This window comes from Ylistrum balloti, unplaced genomic scaffold (genome assembly GCF_031769215.1).
Source record: "Ylistrum balloti isolate Yb309-2 unplaced genomic scaffold, AGI_CSIRO_Ybal_v1 Utg371644, whole genome shotgun sequence".
In the NCBI taxonomy this organism is placed as follows: domain Eukaryota; kingdom Metazoa; phylum Mollusca; class Bivalvia; order Pectinida; family Pectinidae; genus Ylistrum; species Ylistrum balloti.
Window position 1 is genome coordinate 529,598 of NW_026782836.1, and position 9,475 is coordinate 539,072.

At 32.5% G+C, this 9,475-nt stretch overlaps 2 protein-coding genes across 3 annotated transcripts; one reads left to right on the forward strand and one right to left on the reverse strand.

Annotated features, from left to right (window-relative positions):
- Positions 1-295: 295 nt before the first annotated feature.
- On the forward strand, positions 296-7,868 carry LOC132563240 (serine/Arginine-related protein 53-like). Of its 2 annotated transcripts, none has more exons than XM_060227993.1 (9): positions 296-330; positions 1,163-1,280; positions 2,059-2,364; positions 2,698-2,787; positions 3,666-3,702; positions 4,426-4,477; positions 4,737-4,885; positions 5,213-5,338; positions 6,811-7,868. In XM_060227993.1, exons 2-9 carry the CDS (start codon positions 1,207-1,209, stop codon positions 6,901-6,903), a joined length of 927 nt encoding a protein of 308 aa, XP_060083976.1. In that variant the 5' UTR covers positions 296-330; positions 1,163-1,206; the 3' UTR covers positions 6,904-7,868. The 2 variants fall into 2 exon arrangements, with proteins under 2 accessions (XP_060083976.1, XP_060083977.1); XM_060227994.1 differs by lacking the exon at positions 296-330 and adding an exon at positions 840-856.
- Positions 7,869-8,085: 217 nt separating this feature from the next.
- LOC132563239 (uncharacterized) lies at positions 8,086-9,432 on the reverse strand (the record flags this gene model as incomplete). The annotated part of the gene is made up of 2 exons (XM_060227992.1): positions 8,086-8,788; positions 9,255-9,432. Coding segments are annotated over 2 exons (816 nt in total), but the record flags the coding sequence as incomplete, so codon positions are not given.
- Between the last annotated feature and the right edge of the window lie 43 nt (positions 9,433-9,475).

Here is a 9,475-nt window from a genome sequence, read left to right on the forward strand (position 1 = left end):
CTTATCCTAGTTTTTACTACTTTCGAAGAAATCTTGATTGTTTATAAATAAGCTTGTTTCAATATTACCACAAAACCAATTCTGACATAAATTGACCAAATGTTGATAATGTTATTGTAGTATTGTTTTCGAATCAATATACTGTGTCGATAAAGTGAGAAAACCACGGCACCAAGTTTAAGAGTAAAACGTGTACTTGTACATGTGTAACCGAACGCACCTACAATAGCTTGGTCATTTGTGCGTTTGATTATAACGGTTACCGGAATGAGGCATTTTAAACATTGTGATGACATTGATCTAAAAGAAAGTACTCCTGTAGACGGACCGGTAAGAAATATTCCTTTGTCAATTTATTCAGAATCGAAAAAAATCTGATCAATCCATGGAACTGTATAGAACAAGTGTTCAATAATTAAGTGTCTTCAAATTTCAATGTTTATATGTATAATTTTTGCGTTGAAGTTGAAGTGTCTAAAGTTCTGAATGGTCACTTATTCAGGCCTGTGCTGTGTGGTTTCTGGAATTTCTGTTTAAATTTGGAAGCATGGAGTGCCACTGATATTGTGTCAAAGTGGAGAGTATGAATGTGGGTCTTGACCAATGGGAATTTTCCTTCAGTAAAGTGGGAAATTATTCCCCTTAAGAGCAAGAGGTTGCTAATTTAAGCCAGTTTTTCGTTACCTCTTTCTAACATATAGGAAGGAGTAATTGGTCACCACAGTGTAGTTACTATTGGAGAATCAGATGCTTACTTGACATTAAAGAACCTGAGTTGTGGTTGTGTTTGGGAAAATACTCATGAAAGAGGGAGTGGCGCAGAAAAGAGTGCAGGTCACCTTACTAGTCTCAATTGGTAAAAATTTCCTTTTAGTCAAGCAGTAATGTACACTAGTTATAACCCCAATCAGAGGCATAACATTTGTAATCACTAATTTCTTTTATCTGTAGGATTAGTTGACACAGAGATGCATACATTTGCTTACTATAAATTAACTAGCTTAGGTCTTTTACAATACAAATAAAAAATGCTGTTTTTATGTAAGCTTCTGGTTGTGTTTATAGTGTAATTCTTATTAATAATATAATTATATAAAATATTTATTCTTTTAATTTAGAACTATATTACCACATAAATGTTTTTTCTTTCTCCTCCACCCAGACACCTGTCACTATAATTAGATAGTGCAGAACCAGTGAACACAAATGGGAAGATATTCTGACAGCGATGATGATAGAAAGAGGAGGAAAAAGAAAAAGAAGAAGAGGTCAAGATCAAGGTACTGTGTAATGTAAACGTATTTTGACACAATTTTTTTTTATTCTTTAGTGAATATAAGATAGTGAAAGTGGACAAGTAGACAAATATAACACTGAGCTATATCTGCTTAACTTTTTTTTCGTCATTGATCTGGTAGATGAAAATATAGCAAATGTAGGAGTTAAAAATATAATGTACAAAACCTACAATAAACCTCTAGTGTCATGCAGGAAGAAGAATCTTTAAACTTCTCTTAGAGATTGAAGTATTTCAAGATTTTTACTTAAACTGATGTCTTTTGTGGATATTTATAGACACTTTGCACTGTTGATGGCTGGATACTAAGCAAAATGCAAATAACGACAAAATTTAGTTGTGTATGAATAACTTTACTTTCCTACAGACAATATATTGAGTACAGATGAGTGTTTTGTATTAAACATTTAACTTACAAGTACAGATTCGTGAATGGGGGAAAGGTCTAAAACTGGTTATAACAGATTTACCTGATGTAATGGTTATACTTTTATTTTAATGTCTTATTGAAAATTAAAGTAATCAATTACCAAACCTGATCATATTTTTCTAGCAATCAACTGTGAATTTAGCCCCCCACCCCCCCACCTCCCACTCTCTCTTTTTAAGTAATGTTATGTTTTCTTTTACACCTTTTCTGGCCACCATTTATATATCCAAATGGCCTTTAAATGTGTTGATTGGCTGTTTAGATTATTATAAGAATGATAACAATCATGATTTTTTTTCTGCCAGTTTACTAAACACTTCCTATTTTTAAGGTCCCTTAGCAGTAACAGCAGTAGCTACAGCTATAGACATAAGAAAAGCAAATCTTCTAAATCAAGGAGAAGATCAAGGTCTGTTTCAAAAGGTAGAGACAGAAGGTCAAGGTCATGGAGTAGAGGTCGTCGCCGTAGGTCGAGAAGCATAGACCGTTATTCCAGATCAAGAAGTAGAGAAAGGTATTCAAGAAGAAGATCTAGATCTGATAGCAGAGGTCACAGTTACAGACGTTCAAGGTCAAGAGAGCGGTATCAAAGATCAAGGTCAAGGACACCAGACAAATATAAATCAAAGTCAAAAAGGTAAGTAATTAGGAACAAGTGAACAGGTGTAAGACAATCAGTGTTTATTTCATGTGTCTAACTATTAGTGAATTCAAATGAATGAAAATATAAGACAATGGACAGAATAACAATACAAAACAAAAGATGAACAGGTGTAATAAGTATGTAAACCTTGCACACCTCTTGGTCAGATTTTACCTCAACTGCATCGCACAGTTGTTATTGCAATATTTATACTGACCCTGTTTGTTTACTGCTTGAGATTTAATTATTACCACAATCAGTTATATTTTAAAGTATTGTAATATTTACATTTCATTGGTGTTATTGTTTGGTTTCTATGTTAATCAGAAGGTCAAGGTCCATTGACAGAGTTAAAAGTTCAAGCAGATACAACTCCTCAAGTCCATCATCCTCATCAAAGCTAAAGGATGGCAAAGAGTAAGTCAGCTATCACTGAAAAACATGTTTACAAAAACTTAAATACCGGTGATAATTTTTAGTATGTTTGCTAAACCATCTTTGCTAATTCTAAATGATGATGGAAAAAGAAAGAAAAAAAATTGTATTAAGTTTGTAGATAATGGCTGTACCAACTAGTGATTGTCCCTGGTATTTTGGTATTTTTTTCTCCATTTTAACGAAGATTTAAATTATACATGTATAATGAGTAAGGGATATAGATTTGTTTTTTTTTATTAATACAGCATTTTTTTCTTATTATAAATCTTTTTCTCTGAGTAATTCTGAATTTATTTTGACATGAAAGCAAAGTGTAAGTTAGCGCACCTAATTACACATGCATTAAAATAATCAGAATATATCACATTACAAATTATGGCAATTAGGACGCTGAAAAGTAATATTCATTTAAAGACTGAAATGTATTTTTATGATCACACTCTGATGGTATAAAATACAGTTCTTTTAAAACATTCCTTTTGGCACCTTTAACACATCAGGAGAATATGTTCTAAAAAAAATGAGCTGTATATATTATAATGAATGTTAAAATGTTTGCTTTGAACTTGAGAGTAGAGGACAGAAAGTACTGAAATCAGAGTGTCCATCAATTTAAAGATGATCATACTTTGTCTGAAAGAAGTTTTTGTAAATCTATAAGTTTACTAAAGCTAATGGTGGACTGTGATTTACTGTGTTTGATTTCAATGTGAGTTTTTTGTAAAGAGTTAAGTTTGCCCATGTCTTACTATTCAGCTTGGATTAACTGGTTTTAAGATTGCTTTTAGAATTGTGTTTTAGGAGTACATGTACTCAAGTTTGTGTGTCTATACTGAAGAAAAATCTACTTTTTACAGTGATCCAGCTGAAATGATTCCTGGTTTTCATGATATGGTAAGAATTGACGATGTTTATCACTGATCATATGACACGGCAATATCATATGTCCCTATGCCTTGTAATAAGCCCATCCAGGTATATCTTAAGTCAGACACATTTTCTATGCTACTTTGAAGTTATGGAAATCTTGTACAGTACGCTAATGCTATATGCAAACTGCTGAATGCTAATGCCTTATGCTTTATGTGAAACATTTTAATCAGGACATTGGCGAGAATTGAACTGGAAAGGATACACAAAGTGTCCTTGGTTGCTGGTTAGCCTGGAGCAGCTGTAGATCATTCAGCATTTCAAATTACTAGGGCATATTTTATGAAAAGTACCTGGTACATTAAGCATTTCAAACAAAGCATAAGTACTTTAGGCATTTTTAATTATTCTGACGGTCTATCTACTTGTCTATAAAGATCTAGAGTTGATGAGTCGACTCTAGACTGATATTAACAAGTCAATAAAACGTTAGAATAATATGGACTACATCATTGTTTAATTGTTGGAATAATTGGGACTACATCAATGTTTAAATGTTTGAATAATCGGGACTACATCATTGTTTAAATGTTGGAATAATTGGGACTACATCATTGTATAATTGTTGGAATAATCGGGACTACATCATTGTTTAAATATTGGAATAATCGGGACTACATCATTGTTTAAATGTTGGAATAATCGGGACTACGTCTATCTTTAATTATGGGGTCCTTACTTTTGTAGACACCTGCTGAGCAGAGTAAACTGAGGCTCCAGTTGGCCCTGAAGGCTGCTGGTGAGTTTGAAAAAATATTGATAAATGATTGATAATTTTTCTGAAGTGTCACACAGTTTTTACGCCCTTTCAATGGCTTACCTCAAACATATATTTTATTTTGTTGTAATCAAAAAGCCCAAGAACAAATTTGACACGGCTCAACACACATTTCAGTCACTAGGTCAACATAACTGTTAAAATAGAAATTGTTTTACAAATACAGCATTAGTAATGTGTGACAATTTATTGATCTGTTCCATTACTTTCCTTCATACAGCTGCAGCAGATGAGAGGATCAAAGACCAAATTAAAGAGAGTCAGTTTGGTGGAGCAACATCAATAGAGGATCAGATGAAATTCTCCAGTGCTGTCAAGGACATCGAGAGCTCCACTTTCGTGCCATCCAGTTTCAAATCAAACAGATCAGTAGGTTTTCAATTTAGCTTGTGAAGTTTACTTTGGCAATTTGCATTTTACTTGACATATTAAGTGATATATATATATATAGTCTCTGAATGTCTCATATCTAATGATTTTAAACATCTTCTCTAGTCAGAATAAATGTGAAACAAAGTAAGATATTCAGGATAAGTAACAATTATATCCTCTCTAAAAAGTCAGCCTTAATAAAAAATCATAACAACACTGTGGGGAAAAAAATCAATCCCAAAAGTTGTTTCTGTCACAGAATCAGAATGAAACTTGTGAAAATCATATTGTTGGTAATAATCTTGTATTCTACATATCTTATAGGACCGTTCCAATGTAGACGATAAAAAGGAAGATTTCCTGTTTGGTACTGCTGGTGAAATCCGAGCTGACATGACGCCACGGAAACCTCTTATCATACATGACCTGAACACTCTCTCTCACCCAAATGTATGTTGTATCAAAGTCATTCACAATCCAAAGTATAGAAGTTTTCCTTCAGGTTTATATTTTCATTATGATACTAATTTTGCAAAATTTAGGTTTTTTAATGATGGTTTTGGGAGTATTAAAATAACTCATTTTTACTATCCATTTTATTTTCATTTCAAGACATCCATGCAAAATTAGAAATGATGAAAAATAAAAACCTCTACATTATTTTTGAGATACCAGTGCTAGTCAATCTGATAAACAGAATTTGTTGCCAGAGCAGCTGTTTAAAATTTTGATATTATAACTGAAGTGATGTTTTGGTTCATCATTATTATTTGTTTATGCCACATTCTTTCTGGGATGGATTGGACATTGGAGATAGTCACATGGACATTTTGAATGTTGGTGTTGGATGTTTATTCTTGTTGTTTCTCAGCAAGAATTTCTGGCAATGCATATTTCATCTTCCTCTCTTTCAAAATGATTTACACGTAGTCATATAAAAAGACTTTAAGTCAAATTTAATGAAATAAGTTCTCTGGCTGTATATCTTGGGCATTGTATATTAAAGGCGTGTACAAAATTTTATGTTCAGTGGTTAAAATCAACTAAATTTCATATTTTTCATGCAATGGTTTTTGTTTGAATTTTATTAGTACATTTTGTATAAAGATTGCTATTAGTACATTTAGTTTAAAAATTGCTTTGGTAAATGTGCTAACACTGTTTGGGGGGAAAAAAATGAAAATTTTATACATTGATTAAGACGTCAATGCCAACATGAAACCAACACCTTACTCTTGTTTCTGCTTCTATCTTTGTTGCTGTGGGTACAAGAACAAAAGCCGTCTTTCATACATCCCGTTTGTTCATGCCGTATTTTGATTTTTATCCCATATTCATTATTCAGGATGAAAGTCAAGAGTTCTTTTTAATTTTAAAGTTTGAATTTGTTATTACAGTGATTGTCAAAAACACAATAAAGGATATTAGCAACATAATGTGAAATGTTTGATGTGAAGCATATATTTTGAATAAGATATTTTGAGTTTGATAAAATGCTTAAAATGGTAGACAACAGACAGAAATTTTCATTTTCGTTGTTTGAAGTTTGCATGGTGATTTATATTTCAGAGAAACCTTGATAAAATAAGCTGTAAATGTATGGACAAGATGTCATTTTCAGACATCAAGTTCATTAAGGTCTCATCAAAATATTTCTGTGATAAACATTCTGTTATCAAATTTAAAGCAAACAACTGTGTGTTATAACCTAAATTTTGTCTGGGAGATAGAATTTAGAATTTCTATTTTCTATTCAAGTAAAGCACTGATTTTAGTCAATGTTTAAACCATACTGACAAATCCTATTACAAAATGTTTCACACAGCAGAACAATGATTTCAGTATTATTTTTCAGATAATCAGTCAGAATTACCCGTGATCTCTAAGACAGACATTTAATGCCTTATGATTTATAATTCCAGTTACATGTTGATCCAGATGAGAAGATGAAGCGCTGGATTGAACGTCTAGCAATGCTTCGGAAGAAAAAGCTTGAGGGAGAAGTCATAGATTAAAAAGGAAAGTTTAGTGATACTAAATCTGTACTGAACATTTCAAATTGTGATATTGAAAAAAAAAAGGAAAAATGTACATCTTTCAGAAAGCTTCAAATATTGCCATCAATGGACATAAATATTATTTTAGTTCACACCTGTGCAACCTGGCTCCATACCGAGACTGACAGACACACATAAAATTCCAAATTCCAATTCCAAACTGTACGTGATCAGTGACCCAATCCAGGTATACTCATTATTAAATAAAGAAGTGCATGTATAAGATGTGAAATTAAGGAAAGATAATGTTTATACTGCAATGTATGTATTTGTAGGTATAAACATTAATTTATTTTACAACAATTATGTGCAATTTATACTAATCACTCTTGTTAGCATGATGTAAGCATGTGAGGGATCTTACTGTATGATGAAACTGCAGTACCCAGGGAAAAAATTCCCACCTACTTTGTCAGGCTGATGACTCCCTACCATGCCCATTCAGGGAATCTTACTCTAGGTGGAAGCTTAGTGTGTTACCACTTACCATCAAACCACCCTACATGTAGGAGTAGGTATGAAGTATAGTTTTATCCGAGAGAGTTAAATCCACTACTGGATAAGATTTCTCTCCTTCCCTGGTTTTGGTAAAAGGTTCTGTACCAAATTGTGAATTTACATTTAATAAATGTTTAATGAGAATAGATGGACTTTTTTTTGTACACATACCAATGTGAGAATAATACCTAAGTTAATTCTCACATATTTGTTTTATTGTAATTTGGACCAACTCACAGTTGATAAATCATTTCATCAAAAGTTTATGGTTTGTATTCAACAACTGAAAAAACGATATGAAAATGGCTTTGTATTCTGTTGTGTCAATGCTAGAAATTACTGAGGCAACACTTGCAGTGTTCTTGAGCATGTCTAACGAAATATAGGGATTTTACAATAAAACAAACTGCATTGATAATTCTAAATATGGTTTCTTTATTTTTTCAAGTCTTGTGTAGAAAACATTTTAATCCATACAGTGTCAATTTAAGAATAACATCAAAAGTAAATATTATAAACGTCTGTGATGCAGTGTAGAGTTGTATACATGTACATGTATAATTAAACAAAGTTAATAAAAAAAAAACATCCTGTACCAGTCCACAATGTCAGTAAGCGACAGTGCCAACAGCAAAAGCCACATGCAATTATTCTGATACTATAGGCAAAATCTTATGTAAATGGGGGAAAAGCAGACAAGAAAAAAATTAATATTGCACATTCAAAGATAAAGAAAAGTTCTCAAGTTCTTGGTCAGCTTCCTCAGAGTTGATGAGATGAGATGATTGGATTGTCTGTGTAGACTGTGGAGTGTAAGAACTACAATCTAACACAGAATGTTCTGACTGTGTGTCCCTACAAACTCTACAGGTATAACCTTTTGAAGTTATGTCTTCTTCCAATGAAGAAATACCTGGATTGCTACACTTTTTGAAACGTTTTCCTTTATGTCTCGAGCATTCCTGTTCCTGGTCCAATTCACTTTCTCTTTTGTCAAATCTTTCCTTTTCTTCAGGTTGTGAAGACAACATAATATCTTTGGTATTTATGGATGGGCTGGAATTCTCATCCTTGTAAACTCTGTGGAAATTTTCTGGACTTTCATATTCATTTTCATCACCACGAACTATATAATCTTCATCAATCACCTCTTGAATTGGTGAATTTATAGAGTTTTCTCCCTTATTTGGAGGATTTGATCTAAGCTTTGAATAAGAATCTTCATCAAAGATACACATGTTTTCTTTTACATCTTCATTATACGAATCATCAGAACAGATTCCTTCACTCGATATTTTGTTTTCAAAAAGAGATCGCACCGCAACATTTTCTTTCTCAGGGTGATCTAAAACAAAATAATAATTTTTTTATTGAAATTGATACAAGTTTTCCAAAAAATAATGTATTATGCCGGAATTAAAGATCTGAATGAAAGACATTGCCATTATCACAACCCCAGAGTGAAACTGCCAAAATATTCAAAACACAAGATATTTGATGTATGTATGAAGCATCTAAAGAATTAATTGTTTTAACCTGCTTAGTTACAAAGCCCTGGATGATACAGAGTATAGCTTGTAATAAATTCTTGAACTTCTCTCTAGTGTCAAGTGACAAGAACTGTTACTGCCATAATATACATGGATACATTCAACACCCCTTTGATATATATAATCACTACAGATAGCTAACACATTTTTTACTCATTATACACAGGTAACATTGAGGAGTATCTGACACTATATTGGCCTTCTCTTTAGTAGTAAAACTAAACAATATATAATTAAATTAAGTGATAATATAATCATTACTTTTAAGTATTGGTGACTTGAAGAATGACTTAATATCACTCTGCTTTGAGCACTTTTTAAGATGTGGCAAAGGTGGCGAGTTCTGGGTCAACAAAAACAGTTGGTTGTCTCTGTTACTTTCCTTCAGAGGAGCAGAGTAGGCCTTGTGCTTTTTTAAGGGTCTTTGAAGAAGTGGTGCCTGCAATACAACAATTTGTTAGCCATATCTACAACACTATAAA

Excerpts from the sequence above, each read along its gene's own strand:
- LOC132563240 (XM_060227993.1), top strand. The coding sequence starts at position 1,207 with ATGGGAAGATATTCTGACAGCGATGATGATAGAAAGAGGAGGAAAAAG. Across the intron at positions 1,281-2,058 it reads AAGAAGAGGTCAAGATCAAG|GTCCCTTAGCAGTAACAGCA; the intron begins GTACTGTGTAAT and ends CCTATTTTTAAG. Across the intron at positions 4,886-5,212 it reads GTTTCAAATCAAACAGATCA|GACCGTTCCAATGTAGACGA; the intron begins GTAGGTTTTCAA and ends CATATCTTATAG.